Source organism: Vipera ursinii, assembly GCF_947247035.1.
Source record: "Vipera ursinii genome assembly, chromosome: 12".
NCBI lineage: Eukaryota > Metazoa > Chordata > Lepidosauria > Squamata > Viperidae > Vipera > Vipera ursinii.
Window position 1 is genome coordinate 17225659 of NC_139525.1, and position 24011 is coordinate 17249669.

The following is a 24011-nucleotide window of genomic DNA, read 5'->3' on the forward strand; positions in this document are numbered from 1 at the left end:
AAGTTAGAAACTTTCAAAGTCCACTCTTCTATAGTCGGCAGTTCCTCCTTCTTCCAATATTGCGCTACTAAAAGTCTTGCCGCCGTAATTAGATGCAACATAAACTTAGTGTCTATAACAGTAGTATCTGTAATAATACCCAATAAAAACAACTGCGGAGAAAACTTTATCCTTTTCTTAAATATCTTTTGCATATTCCACCAGATTTTAATCCAAAAATCTTTAACTTTTTTACAAGTCCACCATATATGAAAATACGTTGCATCCTCGCAACCACACCTCCAGCATTTGGGAGCATCCCCACCTCTTTTTCGTCTCTCTGTCTGTCTATCCATCTATCCATCTCAAATGAATCCTGTCTATTTTTGGCTCCTAAAAGATTTCAGCACTCGCTCAGATGAGTAGCATTTCTGTCAGCTGCTTTTTACTTCAACGTTTGTTAGTCGAGAGGCAAAGAAAGAAGAGACACAAGTCTTCATACCTGCAAGCTTCAACCTGCTGTAAATAGACCTAAATGCATTCAGGCATTGTGCACTGCAGTGTTTCTGACTGCGGCTGATATGCAGAAACATCTCTTTCGAAAAAACAGAACAAAAACCCAACCAGAGACTCTGCAAGTTTTGAGCTTCCTTCAGGCAGCTGCTGAATTTCTGGAATGACATCTGGATTCCTCTGCGCAGGTCCATCTTGTGTGATCTCCACAACAACTGTGGGATTTTGTCCTAACCCTAACCCTGTCAATGGGGAGTTGTCGTCATCAAACCAACCCAGATAAGAATACATGTCCTTAACTTTCTTTTCACATCAGAACATGAGGATCAATTCACTGTCCTAGAGAAGTTTCGTCCCTTTTCAGGAAAGAAGGCCAACTTAATTCCACCAAGATCTTGTGGATTTTGCTTGCTCTGGGCAGCGGTCATAAATCAGAACCAGTCATCGTACTGAAATTGATTAATAGCAATAGCACTTAGACTTATATACCGCTTCACAGTGCTTTATACCTTCTCTAAGCCGTTTACAGAGTCAGCATATTTCCCTCAACAATCTGGGTCCTCATTTTATCGACCTCGGAAGGGGCTGAGTCAATCTCAAGCCCCGTCAGCATCAGACTCCAGACTGTGGGCAGTTTGCCTGCAGTGCTGCATTCTAACCATTGCGCCATCCGGGCTTAAAGTGAAAGAATGAGTGGCATTGACCCAACCAGCTCTCCCTGGTTTTCTGGGAACCGCTGAGCAGTAGCTGGCAGAGTGCAAATGATACAACAGTTGTTGTGAAACTGACTGGGCCCATGTGCCAGCACCCCATCGCACCCCAGGTGGGGCAGTACAGGTTTCAAAGAAAGTGCCTTTTATTGTCCAGCAGAGGTTTTCAAAGTAATTCAGAGATTGCTTTCATCTGTTCCTGGAATCCCGTAATGCAGCGGTCTCCAACTTTTCCAGCTTGGCAGACTGGCAGAGGTGATGAAATGCAGCTGTGCGCACACACATGCATGCTTGCCCACCGCTTCTGTGCCCGGTTCCAAAAGGGCTGTGGACCTGCACTGGGCCATGGACTGGGGGTTGGGGGGTCCTGCCCTAATTTGAACCCTTCAGGGGTGAAATGGCTGGCTGTGCTGTTGATGATGCTTTCAGCTCTTTGTTTGTAGACTTCCTGGCCAGTTAAGTTTGATTGCTTTCCATCTTGATGGCCTCAGGGAAGGGCCAGATAATGTCTGCCTCTGACCGGCTTTTGCTCCCTTGCTCAACCTGACTTGAGGTCAGGTGAGCCGAGCGGATGTTTGAGTAGATCCAGGGAGGAGCGAGTTTGTCTCCTGCAGTGAAAGGGGGTCATCAGCCTTACAGCTTACTGGGATTTTTTGAGAGGATGCTCTCTAGATATCACATGAAGCCAGAAGCAAGGTTCCTGAAAAAATCTTCTAATGCTCAGGGAAGATTTAGAACCAAAACATTCCGGTGGGAAGAGTTTCTGTCAGAGAGGATTGTTTCGTAGAGGCATAGGCATTTGCAGAAGGAAACTTAACTGCTTTCCCTCAGAGTTCAGGGCCGGATTGGATAATGAATCAGGTTTTGGCCGCTGATGGATGGATATCTTTGGTTCTGGTAGATCTCTCTGTAGCCTTTGATACCGCTGACTCCTTCTGAATCATCCCCACAGATGGGGTAGGAGATCATGTTCTGGAGCGCTTCTATTCCTGGTAGAAGGAATAATTTCACGGGGAGGCCTAAGCGGCTGATAAATCTTTGGGCACAAAAATGGCCTCAAGGCAGCACCGTGTCCCCAGGGCTCCTTAGGTTCTACAGGGAGCTGTTGGGGCAGCCATGAAGAGTTTGGGGAGGGGTGCCATCATTCTGCTGAGAATAGCTATGTTTCTTCATAACGTCTCAACCAGGTGAGGCTGTGCGTGTCATGAACCCATGCCAAAATTCAGCAATGGGCTGGGTGAGAGCCAATAAGCTGAGGCTAAAACTGACAAGATGGAAGCTTGTGGGAGGATGCTTCCCAAACAGAGGCATCATCATGTCTGTCTGTTCTGAGAGAGGGTTGGGCTGCTTCGGAAGGAATGCAGTTTGCAGTGAGCTCATCGTGATCACTGGGGCTCGAGTAATCTCCACTGTTAGGAAGGCCTTTACCCGCCACAACGTTCCTTGCTTGGGGTCAGTCAGCTGCTGTCCCCTGTCAGCTGGGAGCAGCATTACTGTAACGTGCTCTAGATGGGCTGCTCTTCCATATGGGCAACCACGTGCAGAACCGAATGGCAGCCGTGCTGCTGAGGAGGGCCCGTGTCACCCCCGGGACAAACCGTTCTTCCAGATACGAATTCGCCACTAAGTGAATGATGCAACAACATAGGTGTTATTCAGGGGTGAACCTAATTTATGTCTTTTGAATAACTCTTTAAAAAAATAGGATTTTAAAAGCTTTTCCAGGGAGGCACAGCTCTAAATAAATTAACCTCCTGATACGTAGAGCAGCTTTCCCTTCATAAAACTGTTCCGTTATTAGGATTACCTGAGGAAGTGCTACTGCAGCCCCACAGAATCGTAGAATGAAAGAGACCCTGAAGATCACTGGGGCAACGCTTTCTCCACAGCTTCAGAACCTCTGACTGATGGCCTTCCAGTCTGTTTAAACACACATAAACACACACACACACACACACACACACACACACACACACACACACACACACTCTGAAATCTGTTCCACTGTTCAGTAGCTCTTCATGGTAAGAAATGTTTCTTAGAGTTCACAATAAGCCGATGTCCTTGAAATGTAATCCCACCATTTCTTGTTTAGTCCCCTGAAATAACTAAATAGTTCGGTCCTCTCTGCAAAATGGCAGTCCTTCAGATACTTCGAGCCAAGTGTATCAAATGCATTTTCTTTCCTGATCCCTTCTCCTCACGGCTGTTGTCCTTTGGACACCCCCTTGGAGGAGACTGTCAGAGGATCCTTCTAAATCATGGTGCCCACCTTGAGGAGTGCCGCCTCCTCCTCTCATCTTCAGAGACGGTCAACTCTTACGTTGTTTGGGTGCCAACCGGGGATCCAGCTGCCTCCTGACACCTCTTCCAATTATGTAGGTTGCATTTTCCTTCAAGAAGGGCTTCTCTAAATCAGTGACCCTCACCCCACCCCACCATTATGCAGAGGCTTTAATGTACAGGTAGTCCTCAACCTACGACCACAATTGAGCCCAAAATTTATGCTGCTAAGTGAGAAATTTGTTAAGTGAGTTTTGCCCCACTTTACAACTTTTCTTGCCACAGTTGTTAAGTGAATCTCTGCAGTTGTTAAGTTAGTAACAGGGTTGCTAAGTGAATCTGTCTTCCCCATTGACTTTGCTTGTCAGAAGGTTGCCAAAGGAGATCACGTGACCCCGGCACGCTGCAACCATCATAAATATGAATCAGTTGTCAAGAATCCGAATGTAAACCACATGACCATGGGGATGCTACCACGGCCATAAGTGTGAAAAATGGTCATAAATCACTTTTTTCAGTGCTGTTGTAACTTTCAACCATTACTAAGTGAACTGTTGTAAGTCATGGACTATCTGTATGCAAATCACTGGATTAAGCTAACTGGCCAAAGCCTGGGAAAAGTAACCGTATCAATTGAAGTTTTTGCAATCTCAGAGACACTAAAGCGAAGTGAATCGCCCACGCTTCTGCTTTCTAATGTGAACTTAATCTGCATGCCTTGCTTCCTAGTCAGCAAACTCTCTGGAATTGCACAATTGTACTCTTTTGCCAGGATATTCTATTTTTCTTCAGGCATGTTCAGACAAATTGGTTAATTGTTTAGGTAATTTTATAATTGTCTGTATCCTTCTTTTCTCTGATATTTATTGGTATTTGGGGAGGGGTGTGTGGCTTTTTTTCTTCCATTGTTTTATTCCATTGGAAAGGGCTACATTTTTACAACAGGTCTTTTCTGTTTATTTTGATTCCCAGAAGCGGATCTAAGGAGTGTGTCTGCCGCCTTGAATTATTTATTAAAATAATAAAGGTGGGATATAAACAAACAAACAAACAAATGTTTCACTTGCCCTTAAAAAAAAGTTGCTCTGAATCGGGTGGGGAAGCCCTCCCCCACCAAGCAGGGCCTGTAGGAAGACCAATTTTAGCCCTTTTTTCTTTTAATTTGAATCGGCTGGATTTTAGGCCTTCCCTGGCGGTCGGTGCTCGAGAGTAAAAAGGAAGGCAAGTTGCTGTCCCCCCTTTTTAAAAATGGAATCTCCCTCTGAAATGACCCATTTTGCCCACTGAATTTTGGCAGCAGCACATCGGGCTAGAGCAGGGGTAGGCAACCTCGGCTCTTTTATGACTCATGGACTTCAACTCCCAGAATTCCTGAGTCAGCCATGCTGAGGGGAAAGGGAGAGGTTTCCAAGCTGAGCCATGCTGGCTGAGGAATTCTGGGAGTTGAAGTCCATGAGTCATGAAGGGGCCATAGTTCCCCCATGCTGACTCAGGAATTCTGGGAGTTGAAGTCCATGAGTCATAAAAGAGCCGAGGTTGCCTACCCCTGGGCTAGAGAGACAAATGGGAACCCATTTCCGTGGTAGCTCTAGAAACACAACAGAATGGAGTCGCAGATATTTTATTTTTTTGTTGACTGCTGAATTGTCTTGGAGAAAATGGGGCTATTTTCCCCTCTTCTTTCTGTCCTGCTCTCCGGTCCAACATCCCTCAAGATCCAACTCTGACTGAAGCATCCGGAGAGTAGGAGAAGGAGAAGTGGGTACAGGGGAAGACGGTTGGCAGTGTGATTGACAAGGGGAGGCTTTCACGGAGTCTTCCGTTAAGCTGCGTGTGGATGCCACAAAGTGGAGGGTAGTTGCCTCCTGGACACCTGGGGTCTCCATCACCTCCGGGAGTGATTCCTGCCTGGCAGGAGGTTGAGGACTACACTGAACCCCAAAATATAATTATAAAAGTATTTATACTTTAGTTTTTTTAGCTCTTGTTCATATACTGAATGTATTGTGCAGGGATGGATGTTAGATTTTTATTCTTTATTCATCAGACATTACTAGATATGGGATGTAATTTCATCATCAGAAATATAAATATACGTATATATTTTTTTCTTTTGTAGGCCCAGGTCCTTCTAAAAGGAAGAAAGGTAAGCTTGTCTTTCTATTTTTACACACACACACATGACGTGACCTATAAGTATTTTCAGCTTCACCATCTATCCAAAATCCAATAGTTTGTGTTTACTTATCTGATTTAGATGGCTGCCTATCTCTTGGCAGTGACTCTGGGCGACCTACAATGTTATGTTAAACAAGCCAAATCATAACGCCACAGGTTGCAAGCCAGATGTTCAACTTAGGACAAAGCAACATTGACCAGTAGAACCGATATCCCCTTCTGGCCCAAAGCACTGGGGAACACCCAGATCTTTAAAAGTTTGCAAAAGGCTAACAGGGTCGGGACTGTTGGGATTTCCAGAGAATCTGGTTCACCAGGGGAGGAGAGGAGATAGCACACAGAGTACGTTCCCCTTGGACATGATGTAGGATACTCGCTGTCCTTCCAGGCCATTTCGTCTGCCTTGTACCCAGGAGAGCAGCAATGGATTGGGGAAGCCATCCTAAATCATGTCTACAGTGTCCACCCACGGCTGCTCCAGGCAGAAGAAATGGCCTGGAAGGTCAGGGGGAAGAGCTGCTACCAAGGCAGTGACCAAGCCCCTTCCTAGTTAGAGAGAGAGAGGGGCCAAGCACATTCAGACTTACAAAGTTCTGTTACTGTAGCTGTACAATACTGGCCTATCTGGCGATGGTTTCCTAATCTGTACTATCCTGAAGGGATTCTCACCCCTCCTCTAGGCTTCATCTGAAGGTCTGGATAGGGATGGGCAACAAGCTCTGGCCCTTCCCAGGAAAAGCTTCGAGGCGAATGCAGGCTCTCCAGGGACCTGCAGAAATGGCCAGTGAGGGTAGCTCTTTCCTGCTGGATTGTGCAGCAGCAGAGAGGTGTTGGCTAGTTTTTTAAGCAGGCACCTCACTTGGATGGAAACCTGGGTGTCCACGAGCCAGAACTTGCCTGCACGTGCCTCTCCGGATTCCATGTAATTGTGTGAGACCTGAAGTAGCAACTAATTTAGCAGCAGAAGGCCTCTGGGAAGGATTAGCAAAAGCAGCTAGAGCGTGTCTTTCCCCTGGTTCTTATTTTGGCGGGGTGGGTGGGGGTGGTGGGAAATGGTGAGATCTGGCTTAGGTGTACAGTACATCTCATCCGATAAAGTCTAGGGTGATATGAACCAGAGGAATTTTATAATACACGTACATAAGATTTTGTGAAGTTCAGGTTTAGCTTCAGACCAAAGGCAGGACAGCCGAGAGGCTGATTGGACGAAGGCTTGGCCAGCAGCCAGCCCAGGCCTGAAGAGACACAACCGTTGATCCTGAAAAGAGGATGACTTCAGTGTGCTTTGCACGGAGAATCTTCTGCTGCTCGTGATTTTTTTAAAAAGCAATTTTGCTTTTTATCGGTATTTAACACTGTATCAGTTGTCTAGAAAGTATAAAGGTATTTCAAATGAATGTGGGAAATGCAAAAGTAAAGAAGGGACCTTTTATCACTTATGGCGGACGTGTGATAAAGCAAAGAAATATTGGAGCAGGATTCACATCCCAATACAGAAGATTCTCAAAGTGAATATGAAGATAAAGCCTCAAACTTTTCTTTAACGGAATAAGACTTGGGGGGAAAAATTGGAACTTTGATGCTAGATATGATGGCAGCAAGCTTGCTTTATGCACAAAACTGGAATGACACTTTGATTCCCACAATGGATGAATGGTTGATGGGGTTAGCAGAGATGGCGAAATTGCCTGCTTTGATTAAAGGAAAAAACCAATTACTTTGGTTTCTACTTGGAAACCACTTCTGGACTTTGTGCTCAAGGTGGGAAAAAATGAAACTTTGATTTTGGGTTTTAGCAATTAGATAGGTTTGTTGTTATAGAAATGCCTAGTGTATACTATTATGTAAAAGTAAAAAGTTGAGGTTTGGACTTCCGTTTTGCTGCATGGCCACCATGGCCGCCTGGAAGATGAGCTCTGTCTTCCCCGTCCAGTTTCGCACTGCTGGGGGACCCTGAAAAGGGTCGGAAGTCGTCCTGTAGAGGCGACCAGCAAGGAAGGCCCCTTGCTGGATCGCCGGAGAATCCCTCCAAACCGGCGGACAAAAGACCGGCCATAGAAATATGGCTCGTCACTAGGCTGCTGAAGCCACACTTACTATCAGGCAACTCCAAAGCAGCGTGAAAGAGACTGGGTGAGATCTACCTCTCTTAAATCCTAATTATTTTCTGTACCTACACAAGCTGTTAAAGTATTTTCCCACCTGTTGAAAGGGAAGGGAGATTTTAGCCCTCCCTCTGGAAACTACTAAGGGAAGTTTAAAAACATTGAAAAAATAACTGGATCCTAACCGGAATTCTATTTCCTAAAATTTGTGGACTAAAAGACTTTCTATTCTTTATTTTTTAACTTTATTTTTACTGAAGATCTGGGTTTTTCTTTTTAAAATAGAAATAAAACTGAAAAAACTTTGGGGCGACATCTGATGGCTAAACTTAAGAGTTTAACTTGTTATTGTCTAAAAGAGACTTGGCTGACAGCCCAGACAATAGATAAGACACATGCAACCTTGAATATCAGCTGTGAGAAATTCAGCTGTGCTTTTTATTCAGTGGACTTCTTGATTGTACAGTAAACCTTTTAGGCAAATACAACATTATGGAAGAAAATCAGGAACAAACCCCCTTTATGATGAAAGCAATTATTCAAACTCTTCTTACAGCTGATGACAAATTAAGAAGCTACAGAAAAAAACTAGAAGGCAGCCCAGATATGCAAATTCAAACTACGACTATAACTAAAGAATTATCTATGCAGAGTACAACAGAAAAAGTGGAACAATTAAATATCACGACAGAAGATTTAACTGCTCAACAAATACAGACAATGGAAAACCCAGAAAAGAAATTGACAACATGGAAAAAGGAAAAGACTTTCTATATGAATCAGAAGAAACCTGAGGATCAAAAAGAAAAACAGATGGAAGCGAAGACAAACAGTTCAGGACAACTACATTGAGATGAAGAAATAAAGAGACGACCTGTTAGATTTGCTAGTCCTCTCAACAAAATGGCAACTGGATGGTCTTTTCAACGTCAGATAATAGATATAACAATACAAGGAGATTTGCTCGAGGATTCAAAGGCGCGGACATGGAAGACAACTTGGCAAAGAAGGAAAGCGAGAATAAGACTGAAATAGAATGGGGTTTTGATCTACCTATGACAACTTAAAGTACAATACACTTAAATAGATAAGATGTGCATTTTGAATACAAGATATTGTTATGAGTTGAGATAAAGAAAATTTTGGTCAAGTAAAATTTAGAAGTGTAAACACTAACAATTAAATTTGAATGTTGATTTGTGTATAAAGGTCCTGTAAAGGTGATTAAGACACATATAAGCTAAAACCTTATTGATGAAAGTAATAGATATATCTTTATATCTTAAAATAGAATATACTTAAATAGATAAGGCGTGTATTTGGAATATAACATGCTGTTATGAGTTGAGATAAAGAAAATTTGGTTATGTAAAATTTAGAAGTATAAATACTAACAGTTAAATTGGAATATTGTGTATAAAGATCATGTAAAGGTGATTAAGATATATATAAGTTAAACCTTTATTGATGAAAGTAATAAATATGTTTGTAGCAGTAAGGAAAAAAATATTAGTTTTAAGTATGAGATAGTAGATATAATGAGGAAGAGAGAGGAAGTGTGGACATAAAAGAAATTTCGGTTATCAAATTTAAGATTTTAAGATATTTGAGAATTATTAGAAAATAAGAATATTATATTGTACTATTAATTTGTTGATGTACGTGATGAGAACTTATATAGATAAGATGTGTATTCTGAACACCAGACTTTGGGAGGAATTGTGATAAAGGAATTGGGGTCATTTAAAATTTGGGAAGGATAAATATTAAACGTTAAATTTAAATATCAATAGAAATTAAAATAGAGAAAAATGTTATTAGGTGATTGTCTAAAAGATTGAATATTAAAACAATTAAGATATAAAAAAACTAAAAATTATTGATAAATGTTAGAAAGTTATTTTTTATTTGATTGATAGAATAAGTATTGTATTAACTTAAATATAAGACAGTATATATTAAGGGGGAAAGAGAGGGAATAGTAATAGTTTGAGATCTGCACTAATGATGTCTATATGTAATAGAATTATTGTACTCAGCTGCCACGTTGCTTTTCAAATATGTAAATGTAATATTAGAAAATTAATAAAAAAATTTTTAAAAAAAGTTGAGGTGTGATGCTATTATTCTATTCTACTATACAAAAGGAAGTTGGAAGTCAACGCTCTTTCTTTCTTTCTTTCTTTCTTTCTCTCTCTCTCTCTCTCTCTCTCTCTCCCTCTCTCTCTCTCTCTTTCTTTCTTTCTTTCTTTCTTTGCCTTTTCCCCACACTTTTCCCTTCCTGTTTCTTTCCCCTATCTTTCCTACTATTTTCTTTTGCATTTTTGTATTTTATGTTATAAATTAATAAAAACATTTTAAAAAATAAAAAGCAAGTTTGCTGCGCTCTTTATAGTAAGACAAAATTGCACTCCTTGGGACTGGGCTTGACACGGGTGGAAGAAAAAATAATGCTGTGATGTCATTCAATCAGATAAACCCAAGGAAGAAGGGCTTCCAGATCCACGCCTTGTTCCTCAGGCATAGGAGTTAAGAGCAGAAATAAAAATAGCTCTCATGATGGTAGGTTGTCCCTGTGGCTCACCTGCCAGAAGGATGGGGGCGAGTGTGGCCTGCGGGGGGTGGGGGTGGAATTCTGCAGCTTCTTCTCTGGGTGGGAAAGAGACATTCATGCCCACCGTGTCTGGGCCTGCCAAGCAGAAGACCAGCAGTCTTACCTGACCTGTAATGGGGATCCACCATTCCAGGCCACCCTACCCACTCTTGCCCAGGCCGGTCCAGAGAATGGGAATAGCCTAAATGCATGCCGGTCAAGTCTCATGTCAGTCCAATTGCTGCCCAGCAAGGACCTTGTGATTAGAAGCAGGACTAATTGGTCCAAAGGTTTGGGTTTCAGGTAGCATCCAGGCTGCTTAGTATGTCTTGATGCTGTAGGGCATGTGATGCTTTTTCAGTTAGTTAATGTCAAACTATCATCACATTCATTAACTGGGGCAAGATGAATTTGTTTTTGTTATTTTATGTTAATGAGGCACCTTGCTAATAATCTGGCTAAATCAAATCACTGCCTCTGCAGGCATTTTAAAACAATGTGATGATTATTAAAACTCAGCACTTGTAAACAATGAATGACTACTATGACTACTAAGCTCTGTCTAATATGTATGTATATTAATCCATAGAGTCTGGCTGCAGTATTAGTTATAACAGAGTTTGAAGAGACCTTGGAGGTCTTCTAGTCCAAACCCCTGCTTGAGCAGGAGACCCCATACCATTTCAGACAAATGGCTGTCCAATCTTTTCTTAAAAACCTCCAGTGTCGGAGCACCCACAACTTCTGAAGGCAAGCCGCTCAACTGGTTTATTGTTCTGTTAGGAAATTTCTCCTTAGTTCCAGGTTGCTTCTCTCCTTGATTAGTTTCTATCCATTGTTTCTTGTCCTGCCCTCTTGTCTTCTGGTGCTTTTGCACCATAGGTTGACCCCCTCTTCTTTGTGGCAGCTCCTCAAATATTGGAACACTACTATCATGTCACACCCTAGTCCTTCTTTCTACTAGATTAGACACACCCAATTTCATACCCATACGTTCTTCGTATGTTTTAGCCTCCAGCTCCCTAACCATTGTTGTTGCTCCTCTCTGCACTCTTCCCAAAATCTCAACAACTTTTTTTACATTGTGATGACCAAAACTGTAAATTAATAACAGCAAAAGTTGTTGAACCAGAGGAAGTGTATTCCTGTAATATGATGGTGATTTCCTAGCTCAACCCTCCTTGATTTCCTGCATCTGTAACGAGGGGGAAGCAGCCATCCTTTAATGTTCCAGAGTGGACAGAGGGAATCCTATCCAGCCACGCAGTCTCGTGTCATTTACGGCTTTATAGATGTTTTGTTTTGAGCCCCGAAGCGGACTGCCTACCAGCAAAATTCAAGACAATCTTAGTAGGTTACAGGCATAGAGTTACAGGCCTGGATGGGGGATGCTGGTTTAGCTACTATTTGTAAAAAGGGATTCTGGTTGATCAAAAGCTGAATATAAATGTAAGTTCTGAAGCGCAGTTTCAAAAAACAACACAAATTAGGTTGCATGAGTAGAAATCAATTGTCCAAATTACAGGATGAGCTAATTCCACACTTGGAGGGCCAGTTTGATGTAATGATTAAGGCACCAAGTTAGAAACCTGAAGACGGCCTTGGGCAGGAAGCCAGCTGGGCAGGCATAGCCTCTCAGCTTTTGAAACCTTTCTAGAAAACTGCAGGGGTTTATTCAAGCACTTGCCAGGAGTCAAGACTGACCAATAATACAGTAATTCCACAGTATGTTTTCAAGCTACTCAATTCAGATAAAACTGGAGCAAGTAGAGATTAAGGGAGATCAGAATGGTTCACTTTAGGAAGAGAAGACGGAGGGGGAAGAGGTATAGAGCTGGGAACATTCTGGGAATGTATAGAAGTATAGAGCTGGGAACCCTTAAAGCCCAACTCCGACCAGAGGGAGCCGCACGCAGTTGTCTGCAGAGCAAGGCCTCTTGAAACCCTCTGGGAATCTGGCACGACAACAACGGCAACCCAGAGTCTAGGGTGGCCCTTTCCAAGAGGGGAACAACCCGCTCCAGGCCCACCCAGGTTTCAGTAACACGGATCAGATTGTGGACAAGGTCACAATAGCTGGCCAGGGCAGCTCTCAGCCAGCGAGCCCAAAGACCCCGAGTCTGGACTGCCTTCAGGATCCCGTTATTTCCCCTCCCTGCCCATCACTCTCCCAGCGGCCACGTCTGCTCCCTCCTCTTCCCCCCCCCGGGGCCCTCCTCACCCCTGCTTCCTCCTCCCAGGCCAAGGCATCCATTCACCCCCACCGCAGTCACTCTGCCCTCACCCCCCCAGGGCTCCCAGGAGAACCCCTCCCACAAGTCACACCTGCCTCCTGGCACTCAGCTGAGAGGGGGAAGCTACTATTGGAGCCTCCAAGATGCACAGGGTCAATCCATAGCCCCCACCTATCCAGTAGTTGGGCAAACAATTCCTCCAATCCTTTTCTCCCCTTCTTTTCTAAGACTGCCCTGAGCTTGCAAATATATGCCAGATTTCTCTCAGGCAGGAATGCAAAAATGTCACAGGCCTTGCAGGAAACGAGTGCAGAGACCTGCACATGTCACTTTGTTAGCAAATAAGACTTTCCTTTTTCTTATTAATTGCCTCTGGGTCTCGGGAATTCTCCATGAACTCTCACAACAAAGTATACTGTTTAATTAATCACTGTGAATTCATCCCCTGGTTCTCTGCTTACTCAATAGGAAACGGTCACTTTTGATATCAATCAGCGGCTCTCAGGATATATTCATGGTGGTCAACAGCAGACTCGGACACTTCTTGTGGTCTTTCTCTGTTCGTTCTGTTCTTTTCATTGTCTCTTCCTTCTGCTGAACCCTGGCAAATTTCTGTTTGCATACTTCCTGTTACTTTCAAAGAACTGTATGTGGATGAGTTACTGGAAGAAGCAATGGTGTCAGTCCTGTTAACCGTCATAGCTGGGAAGCAATAGAATCTGCCTACGTAGCTTGTACAAATGAAAACTCAACCCTGTATTTTCACAGGCAAAAAAGCTGGCCCTCCTGGACCTCCTGGGCCCCAAGGCCCGCCTGGCCCACCTGGCCCCCAAGGCCCCCCCGGAATTCCAGGTATACCTGGCATTCCAGGTACCACAGTGATGGGACCTCCGGGACCTCCGGGACCTCCAGGCCCCCAGGGACCCCCTGGGTTGCAAGGGCCTACCGGTAAGTGCTTAGGAGGGCGAATAGACGTGCAAGAAAGATTAAAATTGTCACCCTACTATATAATGCTTGTCAACTGTGGGGGTTTGTAGGCACCTACGGGAATGTGAGAAACTGTCACCTCAAAAAACGCCTAGGCTCTGGCCTTGTCCCGAAGGGCACGAAATAGAGGATTGTCCAAACTACGTGTTTGACCTCCACATAACCCATGAAGAATGTCACAGAGGAGCAAAGGAATCTTCCCAGGACCTGCCTGGTCCTCGTTGACTTTTCTGTGCAGAGACTTGCAGCCGTCCTCTCTCAATGCAGTGGGGATCAGTGAATTTGCTGAGTTACAGCAAGAGCACTTATGTATCGCTTCACAGTGCTTTACAGCCCTCGCTAAGGGGTTTGCGTGCTGCCCCCAACAATCTGGGTCCTCATTTTACCAACCTTGGAAGGAAGGAAGGCTGAGTCTACCTTCAGCCGGTCAGGATCAAACTCCAGGCTGTGCGCAGAGTTTGCCTGCAATGCTGCATTCTAACCACTGCACCAGCACAGCTCTTTTTATAGTTATGCCAAAATCATGCCAAATGTAGTCTTAATTTGTAGAATTAAAACTGATGGATCTCTCTTCATTTTCCCTCTAAAAAGGGTAAAATTTAAAAATGAGTCACCATTCCTAACCTGTTTAAAAAGGTCTAAAAATACATAAAATACCCATTTGAAAATATTGAGTATAAATTGTGAAGCAAGAACTTTTTATTTTGATATCTTGAAATACCAGCTATTATTCAGGATTTTTCTGAATTATGGCTTTTTGGATTCAGGGTGACCTGTGTTTTAATAAGTGGGAATGAGCGAGGGAGGGAGGAGAATAGGGCAATAGTGGTGTAAATGTTCTGTACTAGGGTTGGGAGGGGGCTGCAATTATATAATTTAGGGGCAAGGCGCTAACTGATTTTTTTGGCTGTAAAATAGTAAATGCAATGTCACCGTAGGAAAGGTGTCTTTCCGGGATGTAGGTATCCTACAGGATATAGTGCAGATACTCAATTTCAAGGCCAATGAAATCCTAAAAGCATGGGATTTTAAAGAAGTCTTTTAAAAAAGCTTGCTCATATAAAACCATATATGACTCAATATAGAAACTATTTTGCAGGTACAGCAGAAAGAGCAGGTCCTCGGGATTCACAGGTCAGTGACTTCATTGGGGGGGAAACTTCAGTACCCTGGTCACAAATGAATTGTGCCTGCTTTTTTAATGTAAAAATGCTAATTTTCCAGCCAGACCAGATTTGTTTATCCATCCATCCATCCTTGCATATAATCTAGGCAACCTGATTAGATTTACCATCTTTTCCTCATGTTACGTTGCTAAAGGAATTATTTGCTGTAATTTCACAAATTTGTGTCAGTCTTTCACAGCTTGCATTTAGGAAATTCTTGATGACCAAATAAGTTATTCATAGAAATGGTCTTTTAGTTCCGTGTGGTCAGAAAATCATGGTCTCTTCCAGGTAGACCTCAACTTACTACCTTTTAAAATTATGATGGCCTTGGAAAGGTGTGTTATGGCCCTTAAAGCACTTCTGGCAATTATAAAAAGATGTGCCACCCTCCCCCCTCCCCCCATGACCATATGACATTTCAGGTACTTGGTAAGTGACTCGCATTTACAACCAGTTGCCAAGGGCCTCACAACCATGTGATTGCCATTTGCAATCTTCTCTGCCAGCTTTCCTCCAAAGGGGAAAGGGGAAACTGGCAGGGAGGGGTGAAAGTGGAGAACACATAGGGGACCTGAAAGCTTCTGGATTTCAGCTCCATTCCTGCAGCCCCCAAAAGGATCTCCCCTCCGTGCATGGAGGAGAGGGGAAACCCTCCAGTGGGCACTCTTTCACTCCATCCCGGGAGATGTTTTCACGAGTGTAACTGCCAGAAACAGTGACATGGGTCTCTTTGCTTAATGATCACCTGGGATTCCAGTCCTAATTGTCATAATTTGAGGACTGTGTATTGTAAATGTTCAGGATGAATTTGGGCATTTTTGGAAACTGGAAATGTACATTTGTTTCAATCTGACTCTGCTCTCTTCTGTTTTGCAGCCAGCAGTAGTTCACCTTCAAGGACAGGGCTCTGCTATCCAAGTCAAGAATGGTAAGAATGCCAAGCACTCAGCCACAACAAAGACCCACAACTCACAATGTCAGTTTCCTAGTTTCTGTTAAAGGAAATAGAATATTTTAACATTTCAACAGCATATAACACTAATTTGATTGTCTTTTTTTCTTTCTCCTTCATTTTTTTATGTTTAATTAGAATAAGTTATCACATCAGTCCAGATATTTTGTTTTCATGCTCATCACCATCTTCACTATCTCAATCTTTGTTTGCCTCTAATTGTCATGTCAAATTGAATTTTACCTCAGGTGCACCATGTAGCTACTCCTTAATCTTCTAGGCCTATTGGAAGTTGACTCTTTGGTCCCCATTTTGGTGTCTTCCATGTCACCTTCGACCCCATTTGCCTCAAATGTGATGCATATTTGCTTTAAACGTGTGTACTATTAAAACAAACCTCGATGTGCAGTCAAACCTACACTTGTGGACACTCCAGTAAAGTTCTAATTTCACAGCTCTTAGGACAGACCTTCTTTTCTGGTGGACTTTTGAAGTTCTCCTGTCTTGTCGGGGGCAATAAGCTGACTTTGTAATAATGCCGCTTGGGGGGGGGGGCGAAAGCCCAAATAAGCAGTCATATACATGGAATGAAGGCTATTGCTAAGCACATTGATTTGTGCTTCTTAGATTGTAAGCCGCTCTGAGTCTTCGGAGAAGGGCGGGATATAAATGGGATTAAAATAAAATAAAATAAATAAAAATTTTCTCAAATATCTGCTTCTCCAGATGAGTCTGCAGGCCCCCCCCTGCCTTCTTGTCTTCCTGAAAGCCCGTTGAGTTCTGTAGAGCTTTATGTGAAGGCAGGGAATTCTGAAGCTTTCTGCATTACTCTGCAACGGGAAAATAAACAGTATTTAACACGCAACTGTTCTAGCAAACACAACTTTTCTCACATAGAAAGTTTCCTTTCTTTTACATGGTGACACTTTGTGTTTGTTTTTAGTGTTGCTTTTTGTCCCTGTTGTCTCCAGCACCAACAAAAAGGCAACACTAAAAACAAACACAAAGTGTCACCACGTCAGATATTTCTATTCAGAATGCCATTCAATTCTGGCATCAATCAGATTTTCTCAAATTTTCTCAGCTTATTTAACAGCAACCCATATACCTGACCTGAAAGGTATTTTCTTAGTACAATTCAGGATGTCTTATTATTTTCCTTCTGTGATTTATCTCCAAGATAAATCTCTACTCTTAAATCAGTATACATAGCAGTCTGTCTGCCATTCCTTCCACAACATCCCCATGAGAGAGACCACCCAGTGAATTCCATAACCCCACCTTATTGTCCTGCTTCGGGTTTCAGTCACACACACGCTCAAGCGTGGTTGCTATGGAGATTAGCAGTTTTCTTTTAAGGCTGAAGAGATAACAGTAAAACAGAACAACAAAACAGAAAGTTGCCTTAAGAGTTTGCTTTTAATAGGAGCATGCAGAATAGTCCAAATCAGCAGGAGGAGGAGGAGGAGGAGGAGGAGGAGGAGGAGGAGGAGGAGGAGGAGGAGGAGCTGGAGGAGCAGAAGGCGGAGTTAAAAGAGGGATCAGCCCAGAATCCCGATGTAGCCACAAGCAGACTAAGTCCAACCCCTCCCCTTTGAATTTCATTGATCCTAGTCTAACTCCAACCAAATGCCAACTGTTAGGTGATAAGATTCCTCCTGTGCCTAGGTTTTTAGCAGCAAATCAGTTTAATTGGACCTTTGTGGGTGGACCTGGTCTTTGTTATGCCTGACAAAATCCAGTCCAGGGTTGCAGGAGCCTCATCAGGGTTGTCAGTCAAACAAAAACAAAAATTCTAAGAGGCTTCCCACATTGCTCAGAGATTCAAGGTTTCTTATACAGCAGGATCCACAGGATTGGCATACGAGAGCCAGAATTAGATGTTGTTTCCAGCAAAGGGAAGGTGGATCAGGGCTGCCTCTGAAATCAGGTTACAATCAGCTGTCATCAATCAAGAGATTTATTCACTTGCTTGGCTCCCTGGAATGTCTCTTCTCCGCTCTCCTGGCCAGGTGCAGAGGCTGGGAGGCCTTCCGTCATCCTGATCAGACTGCTCCAGTTGTCCAGGTGGTGCCTGTGCTTGATCAGCCTTATGTAATTTTGGTGTGGTGTCTCCTGAGGTTGGCATTCCACAGGATCAGCTGGAGCAGCTTCCTTAGATTCAGAATCTTAAGTCTGGGCCATGGCAGGTATCATGTAAGGCCCGGGGCTTCACAAGCAGAGGTTGAGTTCAGGAAGCAGCCTGGCCTGCTTTTAGACAAAAGGTGCTTAACCCTGATTCATTTCTGAATCTGGACTCTTGCTCAAGCAACCTGGAACTTCCCCATTAGCACTTTTCTTTTTCTTACTCTTTGGAATGAGAACACCAAGCAAGCAGAAGGCTCAGCATCTCTCTAGAGCAGGGGTAGGCAACCTTGGCTCTTTTATGACTCGTGGACTTCAACTCCCAGAATTCCTGAGCCAGCCATGCTGAGGGAAAAGAGAGGTTTCCAAGCTGAGCCATGCTGGCTCAGGAATTCTGGGAGTTGAAGTCCACGAGTCATAAAAGAGCCAAGGTGGCCTACCCCTGCTCTAGAGGAAGGATGGAGCCAAAAGGTTCCTTCCCGTGACACACATCCCTACAAGATAGAGGCTGGCTGTGAGGGGGAGGGGTCCTTCCCATGGGCCCTTATTCCACACACAGGCTGGCCACCCTTTCCATTTCCTATGTTGTCTTTCGAGTGAATTCTCAATAGCCTCTGCAGCAGCCTCAAGGCTCTCAGCAAAGTCTTCTGCGGGCACCTCTCTTTAATTACATGGTCCATATTCTCACAATGCTTGGAAGTGAGTCCGGACCCAGGCAGAAAGTATGTTGTGGGAACAGCAACAAGCGATTATTACTCGGCCTCTTTGATCTGGTTTCATCTTGCCTCAGCAGTGGCCTTCCTGAAAAATGAAGAAAAGGACTTCTCATATGTGCTTACGCAACAGTTTCAATAAAGGATGAGCCCGTTTCACTGTAATATCCATAATCGATGTTTGCAGAGAGATGACTTGTACATCACATGCAGTGTCAGGTCTCCACTGAGCAATTAGGGCCATAAATGTATTTTCCCTATCTTTAAGGCCTAGCCTCTTAGCAATTCTGTTTGGCTCTTTTTTCCCTTTTCTTTCTATTCTTTTGTCATTATGTTTAGTGAAATAAAAGCTTTTTTAACATCCTGAAAAGCGGAGTTGGGGAAGAGTGTGTGGGTGAGCCTTTGGAATTTCCCCATGTGGTCTTTCAAGAAAAAGAGCTGAAAAGCAAGCCAACACACTGGCAGGCCAGTCGCATCAGATCTCCACCTGCTGCTTGCCTGGTGGGAGGGGGCCTTGCCTGCCTCCTCGGGGGTGGGGGGACATTGGCTGTGAGTTGGTGTTCCCCAAAGGACTATTTCAGGCCAGTTGCCAAAATCACTGATAAGGCAGTCTGGCTGGGTGATGGTTCCCCAAGCGGCTAGGAAAAAAATCAGAGAGGAAAAAAGGAGCTGATTAATAACGAATTTGTGGGAGGAATTCAGTGCTAGTGTAAACTGAAAGAGGACAGTTTCAAAATTAAAGATTATAAATGTTATAAAAGTGGTAAAGAGCGGGAGGGTAAATTAACTGAAGACGGGCCAAGAACTGAGAAGGGCAATGAACACAGTGAGCGGAAGACCAGGTCGGTAGCTGTGGAAGCGCTGCCAGGGAGTGCCAGTCTCCGCCTGGGTATACAGGGGCTGACACAATGCCCGCTCCAGGGATCCTTCCCAGACAGCCCTGAGCAAGTGAGATTGGCCCAAAGCCCGGCCAGGGAGCCTCTGTGCCTGGGGGCTGGAACTACCATCACGGCTGCTACACATTTCTGTTTCCTCTCTCCACCCTCCCACCCACCCCCTGCCCAAGGGGCCTGGAGCAAGACAGATTGGAGAACCACCCATCCAACAGCCCAATTCTTCTGTTCTCCTGCCTTACCCTCCCCCTCCCCCCAAATAAGGCTTTTTAATGGCCAGTTTGGTGCTGACACTGGGTCAAATGATGGCAGAGCGCTTCTTTTCCCATAGCAGCAAAGGACCGTCCCCCAAACGGCTGCCTGTTGGCCGGGAGCTGGTTCTCCTTCAGCCACCACGTTTGCTGGAACGAGGGATGCTACCTCTGCATCAGCCGCATCGTATGAATGAAACTCGGCCGCAAGTTTTGTTTTGACCAACTCGGCAAAAAAGAAAGAAAAGAAGGAAAGTCTATGCAAACGTCCCTGTATCTCTTAGGCGTGTTTTTATTGGCCTTTTCACAATGTGATTTTTAATGGGAAAAGTGCGTACACGCCGTATGAATTTTTGCTACCCCCTTTTCTTAATGCGTGTATTCTGTATGTAGACCCGTGGAGTTGTGAACTCCGCTGCACAGCAGACTGCAGATTTCAGTCTTTAGACCTCCCAGCGAAAGGCTTGGGAGAGAGAGCGGATTCCTTCTGTGTCCTTTGGATAAATGCAGCCTTCACAGGGTACCCAGGGAGGGGAGACTTAAGGTTTGGGGTTCCCTCTGAACTTCTGGGGCCTTTCTGCATGGGAGTGGCTGGGTGGGAGCCTACTGTCTTCTAAGTTACTCCATCCCTGTCTTCCTCTTTCTGTATCTTCTCTGCCCCAACAGTTCTATTCCCAACATTTCTGCTACCTCTGGTTGTAGAGGATTTTGGGGAAATCTTCCTCTCTGTTACCAAGGCTTTGACAGCCAATAGCATGCATCTTCCTTCTTTATTTTGGCAGATTGACAGTTTCCTCCTAGGTGTGACTGTCGCTGTCCAGACTGGTGATGACTTCTGTTGAACGTGTGTCCTTGAGAGGCCACTAGCTGCCTCTCGCCATTCCTGAGACATGTCAATTTAAACCAAGCATCCCCTTTTGTATAAGATGTTCTACCCTGATCCTGTCATGTTTGTACTTTTATGTTTCTTTTCATGATGACTTTTGAGTGACTGCCATTTTCTCATGCTGAGATCTTTCAGGTGGAGTCCTTAATGACTGGTCTCGCATAACAATGAACCCGAAAGTGTTTAAGCTGCACACCCGGAGTGGCGAGCTGGAGGTACTGGCAGACGGCACGTACTTCGTCTATAGTCAGGTAGAAGTGAGTACGGTCTTAGGCCTAACTCCTTTTCCTGTATCCAAAGTGCAACATCTGTGGCATCAGAAGGGTGTTGCTGCAGAACAAAGGAAGGCAATCAAAAGTGTATGCATTAACAACAAGTCTTTTATCTTGTAGACTAGGGGTGTCTTGTAGACTAGGGGTGGAGTTGGGGTGGGTGTGGCTTCCACATGACATATCCGGCCCGTGGGCCAGCAGTTTGACATCCATGTTGTAGATGTAGACAATAGGAAATAAATTCAGGATGTAGTAGTATTGCTGAAATGCCAGCTGTCTTGCTAGATCAGGAATGCAACTTCTCCTTTTCTAGACTCTTATGTGTCTAACAGGATTTTAATGGACCCTGCAGCCCCCCACCCCACCCCACCCCCGGCCAGACTTCCTCCTGTCTCCAAGCCTGCATCTCCTTGCAGCCCTCACCACTTTGCCTGTATGGCATTTTTCAACTGTCCTCAAAATGTTGTCTTTGATGGTCAGGATCCCTTCCTCCTTAGCCCCCCCCACCCCAATCCATTTCTTGGTTGCCTCATGTACTTATTCGCTTACCTCCTCAAAGAATATGTCCTTTTCTGTCTGTCTCCTAAATTAAAAAGAAAAATGAAAACCACTTTTTCAGTGTCACAGGTGCTTTATTAAAAGGGGAATAAAACCCAAGCCACAAACACTGCAGATCACTTTGAGGGTGGAGGGGGTTACAATTTAAAAATAAAATTGTAAGTGCTCCTGCCAACTTTCAGGGTACATCCCAGCCTCTCAACCCATTGGGAGTTGCACAAGCCCCATCCTGGTGCCTTTTCACAAAACTCATTTCTTAAGCTGCCTGTTCTGACCTGCCCTTCCCTGCTTGCGGTTGACCTGTTGTCCTACTGTGTGTATATTATGAATTACTACAGAATTCGGGGGTGGGGGTGGGGTGAAAGCACCAGGTAAGGAATCTGGAAGTTCGCTGGCAGAAGACAGGCCAGGTCCTCAGGCAGAGGTGTGAAAGGCCCCCATGCAAGACAAGACAAAAGTGTTCCAAGCTTGATGGGTCATTCTGGCAGCCTGTCCATGAATGCAGCAGCCTGAAACCTTTTACATGGGTGGCATAGATTTTTTCCCCCTGGGGATCTTATAAAACTGTGACTGGAGCGTTCTGTGAAGATTATGAGGGTTGGGTGTTTGTTTGTTTTTAAACTAGCTTTCCACAAATAATTTCTTTAGGTAATAGAGCCTATGAGCATGTCTGTCCCCACAGGCCAAACCTTTCCCAATGAAGTGGTATATTTTTCTTGTGTGGATTGGCTTATTCCTCACGAGATGGCATTTCAGCCCTGCTTCTTTGATAGGCCACTAACCGTGGAAGTGGGAAATCAACTGAAGCCTTACGTTTTCTTTGAAAATAATCCGTGAACAAAATCAGACTTGTTTCAAGGATCTTTGATCATCAGTTCAACCGTCATTGTGCGTTCCATTAAATGAATTCATTTTGTTTTGTGGGACCCTGTGTGTGTGTGACAGAGACAGCCTTTCGGCTCAGTGACTGGTGTCCATGTTCTCTGCCCTCATTAAAGAGTAATATATCCTGTATTTTGAATAACAAGCATTACTATAGGCGCACTTTTACATGAATCCTGTAGGGTTTCTTCCTCCTGGTGATACTTTTTTTTCTCCAAATGTTCCATTTCCAATTAGGTATATTACATAAACTTCACAGATTTTGCCAGCTTCGAGGTGGTGGTGGATGAAAAGCCTTTTCTGCAGTGCACGCGGAGTATTGAGACGGGAAAGACCAACTTCAACACCTGCTACACAGCTGGGGTTTGTCTCCTCAAAGCTCGGCAGAAGATCGCTGTTAAAATGGTCCACGCTGACATCTCCATCAACATGAGCAAGCACACCACCTTCTTTGGGGCCATACGGCTAGGGGATGGGCCCTCTCCTTAAGGACCTTGGGACCTCAGGTGGGGGCTTCTGAAACCACCTGGCATCGCTGTTCAAAAGATTGGGAAGAGTGAAAGAAAGAACTGACGAGATATTTATTTTTTTATGTAACTATGGGAAGAAAGCCAGGTTTCCCTTGGTTCCAGCGGAGCAGTGCTAAAAAAATGGAGCACTGCTGGGGGGGGGCAGGGGGGGCAAGCCTCCAAGACCTTCCACCTGAGCTGTATATATCACATCAGAGGCAGGCGGTCAGAAGGCCACTTCCTTCCCACACCTTGCACTGATAAGAGTTACGATGGCAACCAGATGATGGAAGGCAGGCAACCGAATGCTCTCCAGGAGGATGTATGTTAACAGCAAAAGATTTTGTCCCACTCTTAATTTTTGATACCAAATATACAAGGGACCCTAGAACGTGGCCAGGACACATCCAAATTCTGATCGTAATAAGATCCATATTTTAGAAACTGGAATTACAGATGAGGGACTATTTATGAAGCTGGAAGTTGCCTTTGGCAAAAACACACTACCCAGCTCAAATAGTGAATTCGATTTTCGAAAGCAAATGTGTTGCAGGTTTTTAAAAAAGAGGTTTCTTTCTGGATTTGGTTTTGTAGTGTCTCTCTCTACCCTGACATGTTCAGAATGTGGAATTTGCTATTCAGTCTTGATACTTTAATTCCAGACCAAGATTAGCAGTGGGGCGGCAGGGGGTGGTGGCCGGGGGGGTGTCTTTCTTCAAACTTCCCAATGGGCATTTTCTTAGTCAGCTGAGTCAGAGTGGTAAAACACAACCTTGCCTTGCACAGTATGTTTGTCCTGAGATGTGGACAAGCTGTCTGTTTCCTATTAAGAAAAGAGAGGCTAAAGGAAGACAATTAGGCAATTCCGGGATTGAGTTCAGACTTGGGTGGAATCTGGGAAGCAGCTTTTTCCAATGTATACAGATCAATTTCAGCCAAACTTTAAAGCAACTGCTCCCACCTGATACTTTTAACGCTGTGAATTATAATTGCAAAGACAATATGACTGAGTACTCTTATTTTTTTGTGGAGCAATTCTGGCAAACTATTAAGTCAGCTGGCGAGGGGGATTTAGGGTTTGCCTCTGTCCTTTAGAACAGAGGTCGCAAACCTTGGCGACTTTAAGACTTGCGGACTTCAACTCCCAGAATTCCTCAGCCAGCTTTGCTTTGCTGGCTGAGGAATTCTGGGAGTTGAAGTCCACAAATCTTAAAATCGCC

General features: G+C 44.2%; 1 protein-coding gene across 1 annotated transcript in view; it reads left to right on the forward strand.

Moving 5' to 3' along the window:
- Positions 1-22843, forward strand: part of EDA (ectodysplasin A) — a gene marked incomplete at its 5' end in the record, with an annotated part of 82263 nt that extends 59420 nt beyond the window's left edge. Inside the window, 5 exons of the mRNA XM_083371778.1 lie at positions 13364-13543; positions 14682-14716; positions 15628-15679; positions 20697-20827; positions 22520-22843. Of these exons, the coding sequence (XP_083227904.1) occupies positions 13364-13543; positions 14682-14716; positions 15628-15679; positions 20697-20827; positions 22520-22771 (650 nt within the window). The 3' untranslated portion in view covers positions 22772-22843. The remainder of the gene's footprint in view (positions 1-13363; positions 13544-14681; positions 14717-15627; positions 15680-20696; positions 20828-22519) is intronic.
- Positions 22844-24011: the final 1168 nt, after the last annotated feature.